Raw genomic sequence first — 23,274 nt, 5'->3', positions numbered from 1 at the left:
AGAACAAGTGCTAAGAAAAAGTAGGCAAAACTTTTCAATAGAGAGAAAAACCTGATATGAAAAAGCAAGTATACAAAGTTGTACAAGATATAAATCCATAGTATTACTGGGGAAGGTGGCTTATTTCGCTAACAGTGTGTTAGTTTATAACTTTTATCACAGACTTGAACATAAATGTCACTAAACTGCACTCAGACTATTTCATGAGTGGTATAATTACTACCTGTCTTAGTAATAAAAAGTCTGTGTGTCAAGTGTCGAGCTATTTAGCTTTATCACTGGCTGTCAATACAGGTTATTAAAAATTGGAGGAGTTTTCTTATATCAAAAGCTCAAAAGTTTTGACATTTTTATTTGTCTCTTTTTCCCCTGCTTTTGTGATGTTAAATGGCCTTCGTTACTTGCTGTCCTTTCTAGGTTATCTTCTGGGGAGTGAGGATTATTATTCTCATGATCACTGTGTGTTCATCAAAGCAAAGAATGTAACACGCTGTGCTCTGGACTTCCGCGATGGAGAAGAAGTTGCAACTGGGTTTGAAAACATGTACTCCACAAATTTATTTACAGAAAGAGCTATTGACATAATAGCCAATCATAAAACTGAGAAGGTAGAGTCAGCAATTCTTACTTGCACTAGAGAATATTTATTAAATTAAAATAATGAAATAGTAATGCAGAGGTTGTATCTGGGATTTTCAGAAGGTTACACAGAGAACAGCTAAACATGAGAAGTATCACTGATTAAACTCATGTTTTCTCCCTGTCCAAATGAATTCAGTTCACACAACCCTGGCATACTACCCTTCTCCATTTTTTTCTAATAATGGGAGCAGTGAATTCATAAAAATGTTCTAGCATCTTTTGGTTGCTCTCCTATAAAGACAGTGGAAAGCTTAGTGTGAGAATTTTCAGACAAAAAACTCTTAACTGTGTTACAAAGAGAAGGTACAGTTGAAGCTTTCTCACACCTTTGGTCCTCTTAATATACTTAGTATGAATTAAAATCCTGCGTTCAGATCTTTTATATAAACATTAAAGAGAACTGGCCCCAAAATGGAACCCTGCAGTATCCTGTAGTGACTGGCTGTTAGCTTGATGTAACCTCATTTATTGTAATCCTTGAGTGTTGCCCATTAGCCAGTTGTTCATCCAACATATTCTGTTCTTGGCTGGCTGCATGCTGGGCATTTTATCTGGAAGGATACTGTGAGAAACAGTATTGAAAGCTTTGCTGAACTCCAGAATAACCAGGTCTGCTGACTTCCACTTGTCAACAAGATTGATAACCTTGTAATGAAAAGAAATTAAATCAGTTAAACAAGACCATCCTCTTGCAAACCTGTGCTGGCTATAACTAAGGGCTGGATTATCTTTAAAGTGTATCTCAATAGCTCTTAGAACAGTCTTCTCTATGATTTTACCAAACACTAGAATCAGAAGTTTAGAATAAATTCCTGTACCTGTTAATGAGTTGTACCATTTTATTTTTGCATGTAGTGCTTTGTGTTGAACTAATATACATTCTCTCCCTTCCACCCCAGCCCCTCTTTCTCTACCTTGCTTTTCAGTCTGTCCATGAACCTCTTGAGGTTTCTGAAGAATATGTGAAACCATATTCCTCCATTAAAGATGAAAAGAGGCGCCGTTATGCAGGAATGGTGTCTCTTATGGATGAAGCTGTAGGAAATCTTACTGATGCTCTGAAAAAATATGGCCTTTGGGATAACACTGTTCTTGTCTTCTCTACTGGTAAGTTCATTTGATTATATAGTTTCAGTAATATCTTTGATACAGTGCTGATACTATGTCTAATGAGCTGAATGCAGAGACATCTGGCCTTTGTGTTGTTCCTCAATGTAATTTGTAATTATGGAAGATGGATGAAAGAGGAAACTCAAGCTGTAAGGAAAACTCTCCTCCCTCTTATGGCTTTTTAATGTGTGACTGAAACAGTTCTCAGGAATTATCAGTGGAAATGGAGGATGCTCCTATTTGAGTAAAAACAGTACTATTAGTAATGCAGTAAAACTGGAGACTTTTTACTTGCCACTGAAGTCGCTGAATATCTATCAGAACTGAATCCTTACTGTGAGTAATCTACCAAATTCATACGTCCTGAGCAGTAGGTGGCTTTTGATCAGTCTATAAATTGTCATAGGTTGCAGAAGGCACAGACTGTCACTTTTGCCAAAACACCTTTTTCCTCTTACTTTCATGTAACATGATTTTTGCACAGTTTTGGCTTAAAATATTTCACTGGCACATTGCACCTGAGAAGCAGAGGCCTGTCAATTTAGGCGAATGCAAATAATGGATTATAAAGCAGTGTTCTTTGTTTCCAAACTAGGAATGAAATGGAGCCTTTTTGAAATACAGCTGCTTGGCTGGATTTCAGGAAAATAGATGTTCTTGTTTGGTTGGCTGCGGGAAGCCGCCTGTTAAAAATTGCTTGTTTGCCCATGCTTTACACATTAGGGCTGTCAAAATAGCAAATGCATTTTGTGTGGACACCACTGAGGATAAAAACAACAACAAAACAATCAACCAACAGCCCCCAAAAAGCAAATCTGAAAAGCATAACTCAAATTTTGATAAAAATGCAGTGATTTATTTTGAGTTTATCAGCTGCTCTGGAATTTCAGTTTAAGTCCAAGCCTTTTTCCCTTGTGCTGTTGCATGTGTGTCCAGGCTTTGTCTCTAACAGGATTTGATAACTTTTCTGTGCCTGTTTCCGTTTACAGTGTTTTCATATTTAGAACTGAAAGTAAGCAAAGCCATATGGAAAATGATACCAATACTTATCCCATGTGGAAAAAATCCAATCTTTGTTCATGGGGTCCTGGTAGAACTTTTGCAGTAATGTTTTTTCAGTACATTGTGGAATAAAGCTAATGACATCTGAGCTGGAAATCCAGAGTATTATGGAATTAAAGGGACAAAATTAATTTTTGTTTATAGGATCTTTCTTTTTTTTTTTTTTTTTTCCAAATAGCCACAGTATACCTTGGTTGTAACATTAGTTATTTTACAGTTAGTTTCATATGCTTGTCAAAAAAAAAAAAACTCTGACAGGAGAATCTAGTGTCTCTTATCTAATGGGACTTGTCTTGACTTAACTGAAGTCTTAAACTGGTAGGAGTGGTATTTAATGATTGAAATGCAAGGAAATTGGGCCTAGATCAAGCAGATCACAGGGCAGTGATTAATTTTTTCCAGTGTTCTCTCTTTCCTTCACACAACTGGTCCTTATAGGCATAAAACATTGCTTACATTAAAGACCCAGCTTCCAAAAAATCAAAGGTTGAAACCTTTTTAAAAAGTTAGAAATCTATTCTACTTTTCTCAATTCGATCTATCACTTTTGCAGATGGTGTCTTTTATAATGGTCGTTAGGAAGTGGTTGAAATGAAACATAAGAGGGTCTTCAGTTGGGTGTCTTATGCAGACTGTGCTATGTGAGATCTCATTGCAGGTTCTTGTTCTGTATTATATTAGTGTGCACAGGTATACACCTAAATGGTACTGCCTAAATTAATGACCATGCAAGTTCGGTCTGCAGTGTGGCCTGATAGGATTTACATGGTTTTGTTTGTTGTTGCTGTTGTTGTAAAATCAGTGCTCTTCTATGCTCTTCTGGCTTTAGGTCTTTCTAGACTTGTTTGGTACTTTCCTTGCAATGAAAGTATACCTTCCCTCACATGTCTCAGTTGTTTTACTTTCTGCCTTCTTCTGCTCACTTCATGCTGTATTTAGATTTCTCTTCACCCTTTCTTTCTTAACTACTTTTTTTTTTTTCTAGCATAATTAAACATTTCTTCTGCTCTGTAGGGCCAGCTCAATGCTCTGAACCTACAGGCCTTCCTTTTGTTCTGTATGACTAAAGAGACACATTTTCATATGTGACTCGGAGTTATCATCAAGATAATTATTCCTGTGTTATGAAGTTAAGAATCAGTAAGCTTAATTTAGGAACTTGGATGAAGGCTACAAAGAGGAGAGTAGGGAATGATAAATAGTATTCATAATTTTATTGGGCTGTGGCTGCATTTCTTCTCAGCATAGTAGTTAAAGGTATAAGACCATAAAGACACCCTCAAGCTTCTTAAAAACCCATGTAGTTCTGTAAGTGTAATTTTGGAAAATAATAGAGAAAAAAAGAAGTGAAGCCTCTAGTTTTGCAGTAGATACTACTTTACCATTTACTGTTCTTTAGTTACAGCCAAAATTGACATTTTGATGTTTAAAGAGGCTCAATTAAGATTCACTTGAAAACATGCCAGCTGGTAAATGGAACTACTGCACATTTTACAAGAGCTTGGCAAATTGTATAGAACTCCAGTTTCTCTTTAAAAGAAATAAAAGGCCTGATGGATATACTGGGCCAAGAATGAAGTCATCTGACGATCAGTAAAATCTCACCACCCCTCAACATAACATGTACATCAACACTGCAGGTCTTTTTCTACAGGTATACTAGCAATTTTGGCAGGTGAATAAGTGGAAAAAGAAAAGACAGTAAGTCATATTTTATTAATGTATTGAGTAGTAGAGACAAGCAACTTCATGATTGTTTCAATGTAAAACAGAATTCGCTTTCCACATTTTGTACTGCAGATGCAAATGCTTTACACTGATAAAATCAGTGGTGAAAATGAAGTCCTTCTTATTTTAAGCAAAGGAGATAAAAATGGATGCAGCAATGTCTCGAGTGTCCATGGCCTTTTACCCATTTGACATACAAAGTAACGTCATACAGTTTATTTTTCTTTTTAGAAAATGTTAAGAGACTGTAACTACAGCTTTCCTGAAGAGAACCTTGATTTAAAATACCCGAAGGTCATAATAAGCATTCTAGTTGTATAAATTTAGCTCAGCACTATTAACACTGGTTTAAAAGCCCAAGTTTTGCTTCAAATGTAGGCCTATATTTAAGGTAAGAGGTGGAGATTTGCTGTCTACAGCATGTGTTTAAGGTTCTTGCAAAATGCAGCAAGTTATTTGAGTGGACACTTGCCAACATTAGAAAACACAAATCAGACTTCTGTTTTCAGTTCTGTATTAGAGATGATATCTGTTGTCTTATTTAACTTTCAGCTTCTTAGCATTCTAAACTGCTTAGAAGCAACACCCCATAACACACTCTCTTCCAGTATGCCCTGACAGTTCTTAAAAGTTGATTAGTACTGTAGTGTCTCCTTGTTGCCATTTGAGGGCTTTGAACAGTAAAATATGTAGAGCATTTCTGTTCAGTCCAGGGCTTAATACTGCTAAGAAAAAACTACACAAATCCTTTGTTTTGACTGTTTTCACTCCAGAATATTTTATAATCATTTTGGAATTATTATTAATAGAAGAATAGATTCTCATGGATGTAGTTACTGATGTTTATACAGCCTCTCTTACATACTCATGTATTTTTCTCTAGAAATTTATATTATGTTTCTCTATTAAAGAATTCTTACTCTCATTTGTTTTATCTTAAGCATATTGTTTCTTTTTTATTATTTTAAAGCATATTTTGGCTTTTGCTTGATAAAATGTTGCATATTTTCCTTCTTTGTTAAAAAATAGGGATCTGTCTTTTACTGGACTTTTAAAATATCTTTTTTATATCTTCCTTATGTCTTTACTCTTGAGTAAACTTCCATTCATTCTCTTTTGTCGGGAAGCAACTTAAGGGGACTTAGATTTAAACTGTCTAAAGCAGTGAGAGGACAGATTGACTGGAAAAGTTACTATCTGACTGTACTGTTAGATGTGCTATCAGACAGAATTTCTAGTATACCTCCTCAATTACAGCAGGTTTGCTGAAGAACTAGTTTAATCAGTCCTGTCAGGGAACTCTGAAAAGTTCAGTGTACTGTCATCAAAGAAACTGACAGAGCATCTGCATTATTTAACTATGTATCTAAGTTGCAAGCACCTTCAATAAGAGTATTTGAGTCACTGTGTTTGAAATTACAGCTTTTGTCTGGACTGTTTAAGTTTGTTATTCTACAAGCAAAAGGTGAATCTTACTACTGCACTTGCACTGATTTCCAGTACTGCCTGTGAGTGAGAAATAATGGAAGCTGTACATAATCATAGAATCACAGAATTGCTTGGGTTGGAAGGGACCTTTAAGATCACCTAGATCCAACTCACCTGTTACAGGGACACCTTCTTCTAGACTAGGTTGCTCAAAGCCCCATCCAGCCTGGCCTTTGGCACCTCCAGGGAGGGATCATTCTCAACTTAGCTGGGCATCCACCTTCATAGTAAAGAATTTTTTCCTGACATCTAGTCTAAATCTACCCTCTTCCAGTTTAAAACCATTTCCCTTCATCCTGTCACTACATGCATTTATAAAAAGTCCCTCCCAAGCTTTCCTATGCACTCCCTTCAGATACTGGGAGGTTGCTATAAGGTCCCCCTGGAGCCTTCTCCAGGCTGAACATCCCCAGCTCTCTCAGCCTGTCCTTATAGTGGAGGTACTCCAGCCCTCGGATCATCTTAGTGGCCCTCCTCTATATCCACTCCAGCAGTGCCATGTCCTTCTTGAGTTGGGGACCCAGAACTGGATGCTGTATTCCAGGTGGGGTCTCATGAGAGCAGAGTAGAGAGGCAGAATCACCTCCCTTGATCTGCGTCACGCTTCCCTTGAGTTAAAATAGGATACAGTTGGTGTTCTGGGCTGCAAGCACGCATTGCTGGCATGTGTTTGGTGTTTCTTACACCAGTATTGGCTTTCATTCTTATTTTTTTTCCCCCCAATAAAGTATGGGTGACATCTAAATTAATGTAACAAGATGCAGATAGTTGTAATGAAACATCTAGACTATCTTGTAATTATGTTATGAAAAGTAGAAATGTTATCTTATGAAGGAAATTAATATAAAAATGAAAGCTGAGAAAATATTGATACTCAAGAAATATACTGTCTTTCTTTTTTTCTTATTCTAAAATCCTGTGAAAACATGAAACGTTCTGTAGGAAATGTTTGTTTGCTTTATTTTCTTTCTTATGGCATTAAGTCCCATCGCCCTTCCCTACTTTTTCTCTTGCAAACCTTCTGAAATTGAATTCCTGAACAGAGGGCAACCTCATGGCAGAGATACTCACTTCTTATCAGGCTGTGTTTAAAATTCCTGCATAGCCAGAATCTGGTATTTTTCTTCCTGCTTTAAGGAAATGCCAGTACTGAAAGTGAAGTTCACTTGTAAGTAAACTCAGAAATTGGCTTTACCCAGTGTTAGTAACTGTCCATTTTTGGTTAAAGCTTTTACTTAGCCATCCTAGCAATTGCTTTTTTTGTGTTTTTTTTCTCAGACTGAGGGTAATGGTAAATGCTGAAAACAGCTAATTTCACATGTTAATGACATTTAATAATTTCACACCACCGTTAAAGGTTTGCATTAGAGTATAATTCCTATACAACTATACTGGTTTGCTCATTGTGTCTCATTTAAATTGCCTACTGCAGACATATGAGAAGTTTTTCAGATTACTCACATTGGTTTTCAGTTAAAATTTTGCCTTTGTATTTCTCTTGTGTTTCATGATTGTGTATTCTAATATTGACCTGATGGAGCAGGGTCTGTAACTCTGAGCCCTGTTTAGTTGCTGAAGCTGCTTACAGTAAAATGATTGCCTTGAAACTATTTGCACTTGCATTGTTCCTATTGCTAAAACTGCAGTGGGGAAGACAGGGGATTTAAAAAAAAGAAAAAATGTATAGAATGAAAAAGAACATTGTATATGCAGCTGTTGGAAGGCCGTGTTTGTAACTGTTGGAGTCTTTTTATAAAGTTCTTTTTTTCCATGAGATCAGTTTTTCCTTTTTTTTTCTTTTTCTTTTTTTTTTTTTCTTTTTTTCCCCTTCATGTTAGAACAGTCAGGAGAAGAAACAGACAGTTCTGTTAAGCTGAAGAAGAAAAGTTGATTTATCTGAACAGTGTTCTGTAAAAACACAGTGCTCTGATGCGGCAGAAGTATTATATTCTCTTGATGGAAAATGAAAGCCCGATGGGTGCACTTAAATCTTGATGAAAATTACATGAGCAGAATTTTATAGGAGAAGGTGTGGGTTTCTGTTTCCTCTAACTGAATGGCTTTCAGTAGTTCTTTGATGATACACATACAAAAATCTGTATTAAGATATAATAATGGATCAGCTGTCTGAAGACTTTAAGTAGCTTTTCTCCTGCTTGTGTTGAGCCTTCAAGGCTGCTCTTTCCACAGAATCACAGTGAAATATACGAGTGTTTTTTCATCTGCAAATCTTAACTAAATGAAAATGCATGTTTCCTGCTAGAAACTATCAGAGGAGTGTGCTTACATTTTTGTCACACTTCTAGCACAACTCAAAAATGCAGCAACAAATGGATCTTTCAAATGCAATATGGAGAAATAGGAAAGAACTCGAGTTCAAATTAAGGGCAAAGTTATTCTCTAATTCATGCTGTGAGTAGCTTATCCACAGTGTAGATCTCTGCTCTGTATGCTTTACTGTCTCTCTCCCTCTCTCTCTCTCTTTTTTTTTTTTCTTAAACAAAACCTCAATGGGAGTTCCATACTTGGAACATGTACAGAATAAGCAGCATTCATGCTGTGAAGATCAGAGGGGAGAAATTTTCTCCAAATGTGATCTTTTACCACTGCTATTGACAGTCCTCTCTGTTTAACTCTGAGCCACAATCATGAGCTTCAATTGTATAAAAGAAAGGCTCCGAAGGTCTGTTCTGTGACCTAGACTTTCAGAAAGAATGTGGGAGGTCAAAAATAAGATGCATTTACAGAGCTGTGCATTGAAGCTGTCTAGTGCTTGCTCACGCTGTGTCTGGCACTAGTAAATGCTATTTAATTCCTTCTTGCCTATACCAAATTCACCCTCAGAACTGGGAGGAGAAAAAAACAAAAAACAGACCAAAACCCAGCAACAACAATAACAAAGTGTCTGCTTATATTCTTGATACTGGTGGCTGATGGAAGTGTTATATCCAAAATTTCTATACACAAATGGACAAATACAAGAAAGCTGACTGTTTCCCATCCTTTGTTTTAATGTCAATGTCTGTACTTTGTTTACTTTTGTCTAAGTTTGTGTGCACGTTGTGTGTCACTCATTTTACTTATTTTTAAAATAATTGCAAACTTCAGAAAGTAGCAGTGTAGAAACATTATGTGTAGTGTGAGGCACTCTGCTGACATACTCTGTTTTCAATGGTATCGAGACTAACATTGTTAGACTGGCTTCTTAAAGTTTATAAGTTAGGTATAAAATAACTTCACGGTTAACTTTTAATAGACTTTCCAGTTCTGCTTCATTGTGGATGGACCCTTACACTGGCCTCCATATGGTAGCAATTAGGTATAAGAGCATGATTGCACATAAAGCCCCAGTCCTGCAGAGGAGCGCTAGCTTGTAACAAATGCTTACAGAACCAAACTGTGGATGAATGGGACATGCCATATTATTCCTGCCATCTTTTTCTATACTGATTGCTTCCATTAATATCTAATTGTTGTGGATTTAAGGAACCTAAATAGCCTCTTGTATTCAATGTTGAATTGCATTTGATTTCTAGAATGCAGTAATGTTGGATAGAAAAATCAACAATTCAGTGTTGGAAAAAAATATAGAATTAAACAAAGGAGATGACAAAGCAACATTTTCAGTAATGCAGTGTGGTGGTTGTTATGGATAGTTAATGATGTGTCCCCAGTCCATTTTATGTAGTTCATGCTCTGTTGATGTGATTGTGCTTCCTGGCTGATGGCAGCAAACTGGTAGGATCACAGTAGGTGCTGTGAGATGCAGGATTGGAGGACAAGTCTGTTCTTGCTGTTTATGATTCATTGTGAAGTCTCCTAAGGCAGAAGCACAAGAAGAAAAGGAAGAGAAGTATTCAAAACGTGTCTGTAATCCTTTTCAAGCTTTTCCCATGCTTAGTTTTTGCACAGTGGAAATGCAGCAGAAACTTGAGAAGGAAGGAGTTTAGTCTGTACTTATTTTACTAAGATGTGGTAAATATGGCAGTCTCTGATTGTTCTGCCTGTCTTGGGTAAGCAAATGGTGAAATGTCTTTCGCTTTGAGTAGGGACTGTATCCTAGAAAAAAATCTGGGTAAATAAGCCTTCTTGTTTTTCCTCATGACTTCCTTTCCTAACCTTAAGTATTTCTCATCCTCTAAGTTGTTTTATACTATGGCTATGAATGTACAAATCTATTAGGTACTATTATATCATCAGATACTGTTAAAGATACTGAATATTAAAATGTAACCAAATGTATGCCTTTTTCAAATAAACTAGTCTCTTATCTATGTTGATCACTCCAAATGTAATGTCTCCCATTAATGGGGGCTGCTCTGAAAGTAATGCCACCTATTTTGTTATATTGGACCAGAGCAAGCTCTTGCTTTTGTGGACCAATACAGGAACTAAAGGAAGATCTGTCACTGATTTACAGAAACTGAGTACGATATTGTCTAGTCTGGGTTAAGCATTTGGAAGAGGCTACAGATGTTATTAGATGGCCCTAGTATTATCAGAAAAATATGTATGAAATCCATGCTGAGTTGTTCCAAATCTGTGTTCTTTCTTTGCATTTTCCTTTCTTTTTCATACCTTTATATTCACAAGCATGCTATGGCTTGGCTAGAATTCTATTTTTTTATACTTTTGAATATTTCAGAATTAAAGAGCACTCCAAATAAATGTGTGAAGGCTAAACTACAGAAAAAAATAGAGCTTCCATATTAAAGCTCAGCACAACTATCTTTTATATTCTTTTCTCACTTTCACTTTCCATCATCCTGTGTTGTCCCTGTTCATTGCAGGGGATTTGGACTAGATGACCTTTAAAGGTCTCTTCCAAATCTAAGCATTCTATGATCTATGTTATTCCTGTGTATTTAACATAATTGATCTGTATCTGGGGAAAATTTCAGTTTAGCATGTGTTAAGCAATAAGATTTTTTCTCTCTGCTTTAATTCATAAATAAATATAACCAGCTGAATTTACTTACAACATTTGAATATAGAGATGTTGAACGCCTGGGAATTTGTACATTTTACATATTTCAAGTTTTAAAAAAATAAAGGACATAAATAGTAGCTTTTCCAAATCACACCTATTCTGTACAGACATCATATCAGCTAAAATTGTTTGATTTCAGAAGTGGATAAAAAGTTTGGTATCCTAGTTTTGTGCTCTTTCCTTTCAATTTTCCTCATCATTCATTTCTCTAATAGATGTCTAGAAGGAACTAAGCTTTTCATACCATGAAATACAATTTGCTTTCTTAGGGGACTTTGTAAAGACTCTCCCCTTGGCCAGTGGAACAATTCGAACTCTTCTTTGCAGCACTTGTTGCTACTGAAATTTTTTTTTTCTGTGCTACATGTTTTCATCTGAATGACATAATAGTAGGAGTTCCTAAAGATGATTAAAAAAGAGAAAAAAATAGGCAGGAAACATACACTCCCCACTCCCTCACTGACTCATTCTCTCTATCACCTCTTCACAATGCTGGTGGAAGCAAGCCTTAGAAGATGCTCAAACAGAAGTAGCAGAGACTAAAGACATCACTCACGATACTCATCTAGATTATTGACAGGATGGCAGTGAAGATAGCAGCCATGAAGAGCAGCTGCAGAGAGGATGTTGTGGCACAGATGAGGGAGTCAGTTTGGACCACGATGAAATGATCTGGTGTAAGGAAACAAATTTTTTGTGACTGTCAAATGATGAGAGATGAGTGTCCAAAGCAGAACGTTAACCCTCACAACTCTAGGATAGAGATGAAGACTAAGTGGACTCTGTCTAAGGTTATGCACTTACAGACAATAAGGGAATCTTGTAGTGTCTATTTTCATGGAAAAAAATGGTAGGCAAAAATAACTGCTGAATGAAAAACTGTGGTTCCAGCATCTCCTGGCAATCTGTAGGATTTAGACAGATGAAAACAGATTATCACAAGATTTAGTATGGGTAGATCATAGTGTTGTTTGTCTCCTGTGCTTATAGAAAAGAATGGTTTTTTTCTGATTGTTTGTTTGCTTGTTTTTAACGAAACAGTGTTGGAAGCATAAGGGATGTGTTTAATATTGGGAAAAAAACCTGTAAGATAGTGAAGGCTAGCACATGGAAAGTGTCCGTCCTTCTTTATTGCAAATAAAGTTGAACAAGGAGAGAGTTTCAAAGTAGCCCTTAACATTAGTTCTCGTTGTTAGATTTGGCTTTGGATGCATGTATCAGACAGTGTAAACATCTGATGTAAAACTGGCTTTGAGACCACTTACTGCAATGTCTGTTGTATGTTCTTAGCTCTTCAAACTAAAGTTTGAACTAATAAGCTCATTTCTCACTCCATTCACAAGGACTTTTCTTTGTATTTCATTTTTTTTCAGCTCCATCTTAATCTTTGCTCTGCTTTTGCTATATGTTCCTACTGATATTCTTCATACCATTTGCAATTCTTGCAACTCAGAGTTTCTTCATTTGTCTCATATGACTGGAATATGTCTTTTACTAGTATTAAGTATTTCTTCATCTGGAAATCTTTCTTTAATCAGGAAGAAACACCCACACTTACTATATGAACTTTCAGCACTGCAGCCATGTAGAATGTTGCCTGTGCTCGTTTTGAGATTTGACCTCTAATTGCATTTTCTCATGTTAATATATATAGCCAGTGCTTTGTGTACACTGACCCTGAATTCTCATTAAGATTCCAGAGTTGTTTGAACTTAGTTGAGAAGAAGCAGCAGCAGAAATTTTACTTATGTTTTAAGGCAAATGGCTTCAAGCAGAAGTAATAATGCAGCAACTGCAGAGTGTGCTTTTCCTTATGAACCTCTTATATTAGATGCAGTCTGCGTGTTTAAGTTTTGCAAAAGATTATTACTGATCATATGCATGTCTCAGAGTACTGCACTGCTTCTGATAGGTTGCAAGGGAATATTTTAACAAATTGGCAGCAAAAGAGCTGAAATATATTGACATCTGCAAAATTATGATAGTTTTAATAATTGTTCAGTCTGCTTTTGTTTGCACTACAACACTATGACACGTTTTGAAATCAAATAAGCATTTGTTATAGGCGGATCTTAAGAATGACATCCTGCACATGTTTTTCTGTCAAGTCCAAATTCTTACAATTGCATTTTTTTATTACTGTTCACAAGGGAAGGAAAAAACAAAACAAAAACAAAAATAAAAAAAAAAGTGGCTTCCAGTATTGTTCTCCTGAAAGTTATATGTAGAAACCTGAGGCTTCAAATACACAAAATCGTATCTTTCTTCTTGGAATTACTGCATGTTATGCTGCATAAATCTGCCTTCAGGCTTTATACTAGCGCTTATGATTGACTGAAAAAGCAAAGCTATGTTTAAGAGAGCTTAATAATTACACATTACTGACCACAAGTGATTCACATTGACTAGGAGATGTAAACTGCTGCCAGTCAGCAGCTGTAGTTACAGGAAGTCAAAGACAACAGAAATAAAAACACAACAAAGTGAAGAAAAAAAGAAAATGCTTGTCTCAGAAATGTCTGTGTGGACGGTGATGCTGATGGGTGGAACGGCTTCTTTCTACCAGTGCTTTTTTCTGCCCACAGGTGTTTTTCTGCCCTCTGTATGTCTCATCACAGGTGATTGCCCCTGGGGTCTCTCAGCTGCATACAGGGACAGTGTGGCTTCCTGTGATTCTCTTCAAGTGACCTTGAGTAGCTCGAACGTTCTCAGTAGTTATAGTGGGTTTGGTTTATTAATTGAGATAATTTTGATGGAATTAAGTTGAGAGTAAGCTCACATGCAGATGTACCAGCCATTGTTGAAAGACTTCTGGCCTCCTCTTGCACAATCTGAGAGCTTTTAATTATCTTAACTCTTTAAATTAGTTTGGTCAGAACCAAAACAGGACATTTTACAGCAACTTACAACAACTGAGAGGAAGCCCTTGGCTGAACAAGAACCTTAAGTAATTTAGTGGGTCACTTATTCCATAATGCTGAGAAAGACTTCAAGTTGGATTCTTGAAGATCAATTCCTGTTTCAAATTGAAGGTAAAGAAAAGATGGGAGTGCTCAGTCCAGGAAGATAAATCTTCGGTTTTAAGTGTGGTGCTTGGGGAACTCAAATCACAGGGTACTGTCATGCCCTCTTAAGTATGCCTGTACTGGTAGACACTGGACAGTCCAAAGCTAGTCCAAAGCTATTTGGTGAAATACTGAATTTGAACCAATGAACCTGTCAGTGCTTTATGAATTTCCTTAGCAATCTTATCATAGAAAATTTATCCTTTTCAGGTCAACTAGTTTCCAGTTCCATTCATAGTAGAGGCAAAGAAAGAAATGATCATTAGTTACACATAGGCATGAAAACATCAGACTACAATGCCTACTAAGAACAAGATATGCAACTTGAGTGTTACCTTGAAGTCTTTAAGTTTTCTTCTGTTGTGAATATGGACAGATAACTCTTGAAAGAAATGAGAATATAAACTTGAAAACTGACTGTGGTCAGAAATGGCAGAGCATTGCAAGAGGAGAGCTTTCATGACTTCAGGATTCAGGATACATGATCAAAAGTGTCAGAAAGTTCAAGGATAAGGATGATGATGTTGCAGAAATGTTGAGTTTTTCAAAGAGGAAATTGCTGGTGACCTTACTGAACTGCTGTAGTGTCTCAGAGGTATTTTGCAGTGATTAAGATAATGAGATCAATTAGAAAATGTCTTATTTTGGCGTGCAATTGGGAAAGGAAGTCATAATTTTTGAATAGAATAATCTCGATTAACAATACATTTTAAGAGCTTCTTCTTGTCACCCCCTTGCAAGTTGTATTAGTGGGGCAACATTAAGAAGGAGAAGAAGAACATTACATGTACGTCTGAAAAACACCCTAGTATTTTTTATTAGTAGTATTTCAGGGAAATGTGTTCAGTTATAGCCAACTTAATGTCTTCTATTTGGCAATATGTACTCAGGCATTATTCACGCCACCATAGAATACCTCCAGATCTGGTACAAGATCAAGTTTCCCTGGGCCCCATCCAACCTGGTCTTGAACACATTCAGGGAAAAAGCACCCACAGCCTCTCTGGCATCCTGTTTTCTGCTGTTTCCCCATCCTAGTGACATAATCCAGTGCAGAAAATCTTTAATTTATGGAAACTGATTAAAAATGCAACTTAGATCAGTGAAGGGAAAGAACATGCTTTATTTAACCTTCATTTTCTCTTCATTATCTGTGTTTGTTTGCCACCATATTATCATATAATCCCCTTTCTCCTCTATAAACTTTATTGCATTTAGCCAAAGCTAGGGTGGCTTTAGGGCTACCATAGGCTCAGACAATGCTGAATATATGGGTTCGAAACGGATATATTTTTCATCTTGTCAGTGTATACTTAATAAACTTATCTGTTTCATTTCATTGTCATCTTGAGGAAAATGAAATAGACTACAGTAGACAGAATGATTACAACAGATTGCAAAGTAATTAACCACCTTTTTTTTTTTTTTTTTTTCTTTTTCTTTTTTCTTTTCCTCCCTCAAAGTTTAGGACTAGTATTACAAAGATTTTTCTTTCTACTTTTCTTCATTTATTTGGTTGAGAGAACTATGAGGTGGAATTTCAATTTTTGTGGTTTATATGCTTTTTTGAGAGTTGGCTTAAGAAAGATACATTTGTTAAGGTACTTGCTACCCTTTTTTCAAATGTCCAGTATTGCAAGTAATAATGAAGGAGTTCTGTTTCATTTTAATGTTGTATGCCAGTAGATGTGTGTTTCTTTCTGATTATGAACAGTGCCAAGATTTCCTGAGTATAGGTAGGGCCCCAAGTGGGTAAGAGCTCAAGTCACTCCTCTCAAGGAAAAGTGATGTGAAAAACAGATGTATAAATTCATCCAATTGCCTGAATCAACTCATAACTGTTAAGGCATTGCATCTGCCTGCTTAATATTAACAAGGGGGAAAAAAAAGACATCTGGACCCTGCAGCTATAAAAATCATAGACAGACAGGAGTTGTGCTGTTGCTACATGAACGAAGAACAACTGAAATGCTCATGACACTAAATTCTGGCCCTGACACTCCCGTCATTTCAAGTGAACTTTTTAATTTTCTGTTTTGTTTGTGGCTGTTCCTGAGCTGGCTGGAGGGTTTCAATGCTGACTAGTTAACACTGGCTGCAGGAATTGTTATTGGAATGGCTGACAGCTGTCTGCCAGCCTGTCTGCTCAGCCTTCCTGTGCTTGCTGCTGCTCGGCTGCACACTGCTATTGTTCATCTGGAGCCTTTCTCTTAAAATCTTTCCCAGCTGTATCCTGATATGCTAAACCACTTAAATTAGCTCCAGATTGCTCTGTTTATTTTGGGTAAGATAAGTGACAAAGTGCAATCTTAACGGTCCTCCTCAAATAAACACAGAGGAAAAGGGGTACAGGATATTATGATGGAAGATGCAGATTCTAGACATAAGCACGAGGCTTTAATGCATGTAAATTGGATCATTTGTCTCTCCTGTTTGCATGTAATTCTAAAGTCTGGCAGCTCCACAAGACTGGAAGTTATGTGGTGTTTTTTTGTTTTTTGGGGTTTTTTTTGTTTTTTTTTTGTTTTTTTTCCTTTTTAAAGGTTAAAAATATAATAGTGTTAGGTCAAGATATTCTTCCTGAAACAATGGTTCTCTGATGTTTGCAGCCTTCTCTGCAGTCCGCGCACATCTTAGAACTTCTGCTGCACCTGAATTCAGGAAAATCTGTTGTGCAGGACTGATGAGTAAAAGATACAAAGCTAGTTCTAGGCTGGATCATGTTCTCACATGTTAGAATTTCTTCATCTTCTCTTACCTTACAGCTGCAACTTGAGCACAAAACTGGCAGGCCTCGGGTCAGGCATTTTCCATCTGTTTGGAAAAATAGATAAATTAGTTTTGGCTGATCTGTGCTTATACAGACTGTCTGTAAGTATGGTAACAGTTGCCTGACTTCCTGATTTTTCCCTCAGAATGCTGCAATAAATGTGCCCTAATTAGAGCCATTACTGTTTTTTTGGATAACAGCACTACACTTGTTCTAAGTGAATTCACACTGCTTCCAGAAGCAGAGGAAGCAACCCAAATTTATTCAAAATAAACTTCCAAATGCTTTTACTGAATGAAAACAACTAGACACTGCCAACTATTGGACAGTTTCTGGCTCTTACAAGCTTTACACTTGAAGTTTGGCGCTTCCTACCACACTCACAGTCACTCCTCTGCTTATGGAGGAGTGTCTGTCTACCACATAAACCTATCTCTTCTGATGGTAGGTGGAGAGGGGGATGTACTTTAAAATGAGGTTGTAGCAGTCTTTTAAATTAAACATACAGCCCTGACCATAATTGAAAAGAGGGAGCATATGGAAGGGACTCCATTGTTCCATTTAGCAAAGAAGTAGTTTTGTTTCTCTCATCTTGAGAAAGCAATGAGTTACTCAAAAGTAAAACCTGGAATAAGTGCTATAAATTATTATTGACCATATTTGCCTTTCAAACACTTCGTGAATGTTTCATGCTAGGATATATCCAGCTGATGCAGCCTGTAGCTGCAGGAGTATCAGGAGCTTGAAATAATCCTTTTTCCCTTTATTTTGATGATGCTCCAGTTTGATTAAATATATTGAAGTGTCCAGATTTGCATTATAAAATTAAACAATTATTGTTTAGGGTTTTTTTTGTTGAATTTTTTTTTTTCTTTTCCTGGTCTGTTCTCACTTTTAAAGTACTGCATGGCTTTAGACAAACCTTTCAAACAGAGCTTAGTATGGTTTATATATCAGACAGATGTGTGCTAGATCAGCTTACTGCAGGGGCCCATGAGGAGAAAATTCGGAGCATGGGAGTTTTCTCTTACACCTTCAGAAAAATTCAACAGTTGAAAAATATAGGAGATTAAGCAACGGTAAAAAATAGAAAAAAGTAGCAAAGAAATGCTCTGTTGGTACAGCAAGAGTATTTGGCAAATCTTTTGTATCAGTTTTCAGGAAATAAGGTATCTTTTGCACAGAACCAGGACTGTTAGACTGAATCTGCTCTTTATGGACTGTAGTGGCACTTGTACATGATAAACGTGGAGGTGAATAGATATGTGATATCTAATTGTATTTATAGTATCCTCAGTGCTTAAATTTTCCTTTGCTTTGCACTTTTACATATAATATGTAAAATGTTTTTCCTTTGCTGAGTTCTGAATAGGATAATGAAGTGGCTACACAGTCAAAAAATTTCCTCACATCACTTGATTTTTTTTAATTTTATTTTTTTATCAACTTATTGAATACATCACTTAAATGTTAGTTGTTTTTTTTCTTTCTCTGTGTGTAGTGAATATATATGCATGAAGATCTGTTAAGCTTTTGGATGTCTACTTCTGATTGTAGGTGTCTACGTGGATTTGTTTATGTAAATTTAACATTCTTATGATGATATATGATGCATGTTGATGTTTTTAGATATAACTTTGGTTACTTATTGCTAGAGTTTATTTATACAGGCTATGTTCCACTGAGACATCAAAATGGTCCAGAATAGTTAATCCTAGTGGACTGTTGCACTGAAAGTGGGTTGTTTTTTGTTGGTGGTGGGTTTTCGTTGTTGTTATTTACTTGTTTGATTTGGGTTTGGTTTTATTTTTGGGAGGCGGGAGGGGAAAGTGGGAAGAGGAGTCTGTTAAGACTGTTACTTTTCTTAAAGGAAATAATTCATTATATGCTGTGATTTTTTTAATTTTTTTTTTAAGAGTTATATGTTCCACATTTTTAAAGCGTTTTTTATTCCACAAATGCCAAAAACATTTGTTAAGCTTGTTATGATAATTAGGATTACTAACATACAAACTTAGCATTACAGTTCTGCCATTGCAAAGTTGTATAATATATATTACAAATCTAAAGCCTCTGATTTTATTGTTTTGTGAGAGTGGAAGGTTTAGAACATACAGAAGTTAAAAACAGTTTCTGTAAGGAGGCTTGTGAGCAGCTCCTTACTTGGAGTAACAAAACAGAAAATCTTGAAAAGAAATACTGGAATTAAAACTGCTTAATAACAGCATCTAATACAATCCCAGATGGATCTGTGGGGAATTTTCAGGAAGCCTTCTGCAATGAGCTCATCTAGAGCAGTTTGCCAGGCGTGTCAACAGGACTGTGAGGTGAAGTTTAGCTTTGTTGTGGTCATAAGAAGAACATAAGAAGAAAAGGGTATTCTATTAAAGAAAGAAAGAAAGGAAGAAAAGATAGTAAGTTACTTTGCTATAGTAGAAACAAGATCTAGCCTTCTAGCCTCTTGGAGAAAAAGTAGATTGCTGCAGTGGAATTGCCAGGCAGCTTTTCCCATGGTTTTTACTATCTGTTGCGTATGCGGCTTGTCTTAATTATTTGAAGTGGGCTGCTGCTTCTCTTGCAGTGTCATTCAATTAAAAAGTTTGTCAAACTGAAGTTTGTTAGGTTGGAATTTATGCATGCTTCATTAGTTATTGCTCTCGGAATTGCTTCATTCCTGTTCTTTATTATCAAACTCTTCTTCAAAGAAGCTATATTCATTAAACTCTTTACTGCTTGCATGTGTCCCACATGACTGCAGCTGGCAACTCTTCAGAGAAGAGTTTGGGAGAAACAGAGTGGCATATCTGCTTAGTTTTGTTTATTGATTCCTTTAAGAACTCCCGTTATACATCTTTGACAGTTTACAGATTACAGATACAGCAAATTAAATTCTTTCTTATGTATATGACAGTGAATATTGATTTATAAAATGGATGACTGTGAGGGAAAAAAAATTGTCCTTCATTTTTAAAGGTACAGAAAAGAGGTACAAGCTTTGTTGTGCTTATGTTGAAAGGCTTTTATTAAAATATTCATTACCTTTACCAAAACCCACAATATTTTGAAAGACAAACATCCAGTTATACAAAGAGTTATACAAAGATTTTTTTTAATATGGCTTGTATTATCTGAATTTCATCCTAATGCTTTGGTAGGAAAGTGCTATTTTCATTGTTTCATTTTAGACCACTGAAAAATATCAATGTGAACAGCATTGAACTGACTTTAAAAAAGGGGAGGGGGGGGGGGGGGGGGGGGGGGGAGGGGAGAGAGAGTGATTGAATGTAAATAGATTCATGACTGAAAGACTGTAAAAATTGTCTTAAGTGGAATGATTTTGCTCTTGAAGGCATACTGGAATAGTTCCTAGTGTTAGGAGAATTATATATACATATTTGTTTGTTTGTTTACTGGCAGAAATTTTACCATCAAAATGTATGGTAAATTTCTACAGTCTTCAGAGGACCTAGGGTGTTGTGTATTGTTAAAGCAAAGAATATTTTGTCCAGGGAGCTTTAAATCAATCTATTTTATCAAGGATGTGCTTCCCACAAATACGTTTGTGTGGAAAAACTGACATAAAATGCATTGCTATTAACAGTCTGGGGGCATTGTATGGGTTTAGGGGTTTTAGGTCTACTAAGACCTAAAAAAAAAATTTTTTTGTTTTGTAAAATTTTTGTTAGCGTCAGTTCCATTGAAGTTGCTCAGCATGACAATTCTTTTATAAGAGGATTCTTATATTTTGGTTACTGAGGACCAACACAAAATTAGAACACAATTATGCTACTCACAGGAGACATGAATTGGCAAGGGGTTGATAATACCAGAGATTAATCTGACTTTAACTCCTAGAGATTTTTGTCCAATTCCTGACTCTCAGAATTATCTGCTGCCCTTTATAGACTGTTCTCTCTGTGACTACTCCCTTCCCTCAAATCTAACAGTTGTGGGATCTCTCCATAGTGATTGACAGAACTGTCAGTATCTTTCATTTTCTTTTTAGAGTTTTCACTTTTTTACATAGCAAGAATAACACCACTTCCAAGTCAGTGCAACCATATAATTGAGTTTTTTTGTTTGTTTGTCTTTTGTTATTCAGATTTCTCTGTAGTCAGCAAAGCTGGAGCTAATTCAAGTGTGCACTACTTTGCTCAAATCAAACTTTAAGAGTTTCTGGGATACTTCTGTTTCTCTGCATCTTTTGTATATTCAGTCCTTGTTTTGCTGTTTACCCTACATATATTTCAGATAACATCTTATAGAAGAAGACCCTGTCAGAATGATAATATTTCAGGTGCTACTGTTAGCACAAAATGATGGGTTTGATAGGAATACCAAGGGAACACAGAGATAGCTGAACATCTATCAGAGCAAACCGAGACAACAACAAAGCTCATTACAAATGCATAATTCTTCCATTTGAGAAAACAAACAGTACTGAATAAATTAGCTAGATTATATTTATGCCAAGTACCATCATTTCTAATTACAGACTTATTCTCTTCGCTTTCATCCTTTCTTTATGAACAAGAGTAGGTTTGTTTTATAAATTTTCTAATGCACACGATATGTTGTGGGTATTATTGAAGCCTAAATTATAAAGAAGTAATTGCAAAAATTATTCTTACCAGCAGGAAAAATATGCTCACTTCTTTTTCCAGACTTTTCTGCCATTATTTTTAATGAATGTCATACTTGATGTTTGTCTCCATTACAGAGACTATTGAAGAATCATGCTTGAGGGGGTGGGGCTTCTGCTTTCAGCTGAAGTAGCAAGGCTGAAGCTTTGCTAAGAAGTGTTATAAATCAGAGCCTCTAGCTGTACGTACTTTGATTATAAAAGCTTTGCTCTGGAGACCGTCTGCTGAGATAATGTATTAGGATGAGTCATGGAGAGAAACAGTTGCAAAAATGGATGATCAATCATTGAGGAAATACTGTTTTGAAGTGGATTCTGAATTGGATATGAAGTTGGCATAGAATGTGAAGCAACAATGATCCTATTTATCTCTTACCTAAGTGGATGTTAAGTGTGTGTTTTAAGCTACTGGAACTTTCCATATGTACTACGGAATGCATTCCATGTTCAAGATACTTTGCTAAAATAACATAAAGTTTCAGTGAGAAATAGCATGAAGATTTAGCTTGTTTGGGATAATTTGAGAATGGCTGTTCTCCCATAGACAAAAGATCCCTCTGAATATGTATCCTCTCACTATAGCAGTATCTGGCAGCATGTGATTGGGAAAGGGTTTTAGAACTCATCATTGGTGCCCTTTCACCTAAAATCTTGTGAAAATATTCAAATCTTCAGCAGAGGTAGCTGAAGAAACAGAGTAGCTATTTTTCGCTTAAGAGCTATCAGTGATATTTTAACTTCAAACTTCTTCGGTGGTTTTCTGAATCCATGCAAATTTTTAGCATCAGTAGATAAAATATCAAAAAAGTAACATCCATGGGTATTATCTTAGGGCAAAGGTGTGTACACAGCAGCTGTCTGCTTTATGTCCTGTTGTCTAGACATGCACTAGACCCCCAAAAATGAGTTACAGTTCTCTAGTGGTTTTCTGTGCCTTTCTTTCTCCCAGGTCTACATCTCATGCAGTCATTGAGTTCTTGTTTATTCCTTAATGTTTCATCAATGTAGGTACATTATGATCTTTTAATGTTATTATGTTTTCTCCTCATTAATTTGTTATTGCTTTTGAAGTCCCAGATAATGCTTCAAATCATTCAGAAATACACAAGTATAACTTTTAAAAATGGTATGAACCATTGGTATGGTTTATTCTGGCATCATCAACTCTATTCTGATTCACTAGAATGAAAATTTCAAGAATCAGAACAGAAACCTTGATTTCCCATACTTCAAAACTTTCTTGGTTGCTCAGTAAAGAACTGAAGCAGAAAGCAATCCTTGCACATATATTCCTTAGGGAGAAGGAAATTGTAAATTAGCAATTTGAAAATGAGTGGGATGAAGCTTGTTTCATATGTTGTGTTTTTTCATTTGCATATCAGATAAACTAGCAAAACAAGAAAATATTGTTCCCCTCCTCCCATTTCTTTTAATCATATACTACATATGGTATTGCACACAAGTCCTTACTTGTAGATTTGTGTTGGATAGAGGCCTTGTCTCAAGGAGTTTATTGCATAATGAATCTGGCACAGTGTTGAGTGTATTAACTAAACTACAGATGGTGAAGGCTCTGGAAAAAAAACGAAACAAAAAAACTACATAAAGATCTGACTGTAACCCAGGAAACGTACACTTCCTTCATTCTTCTATAGCTCACTCTACTTCTCTAATTCCTTGCTGTTTGCTGATATGTTAGTTTCTGCAGTCTTGAATATTAGTGTTGAACTGATATGGAAAGATAGTAGCTTGTCATATGGAGAAAAAAATATACTTA

The 23,274-nt window shown here is 36.1% G+C and overlaps 1 protein-coding gene across 2 annotated transcripts in view; it reads left to right on the top strand.

The window, feature by feature from the left end:
* The window catches only part of ARSB (arylsulfatase B), a 63,156-nt gene that overhangs the window by 5,341 nt on the left and 34,541 nt on the right, over positions 1-23,274 (top strand). For both annotated transcript variants that reach the window (XM_015848644.2, XM_032441325.1), the window contains exons 3-4: positions 418-608; positions 1,542-1,749. In XM_015848644.2, coding sequence (XP_015704130.1) covers positions 418-608; positions 1,542-1,749 — 399 coding nt within the window. The remainder of the gene's footprint in view (positions 1-417; positions 609-1,541; positions 1,750-23,274) is intronic.

This window comes from Coturnix japonica, chromosome Z (genome assembly GCF_001577835.2).
Source record: "Coturnix japonica isolate 7356 chromosome Z, Coturnix japonica 2.1, whole genome shotgun sequence".
Taxonomy (NCBI): Eukaryota; Metazoa; Chordata; class Aves; order Galliformes; family Phasianidae; genus Coturnix; species Coturnix japonica.
Note: the sequence above shows the minus strand (reverse complement) of the source record. Positions and strands in the feature narration are given on the sequence as shown.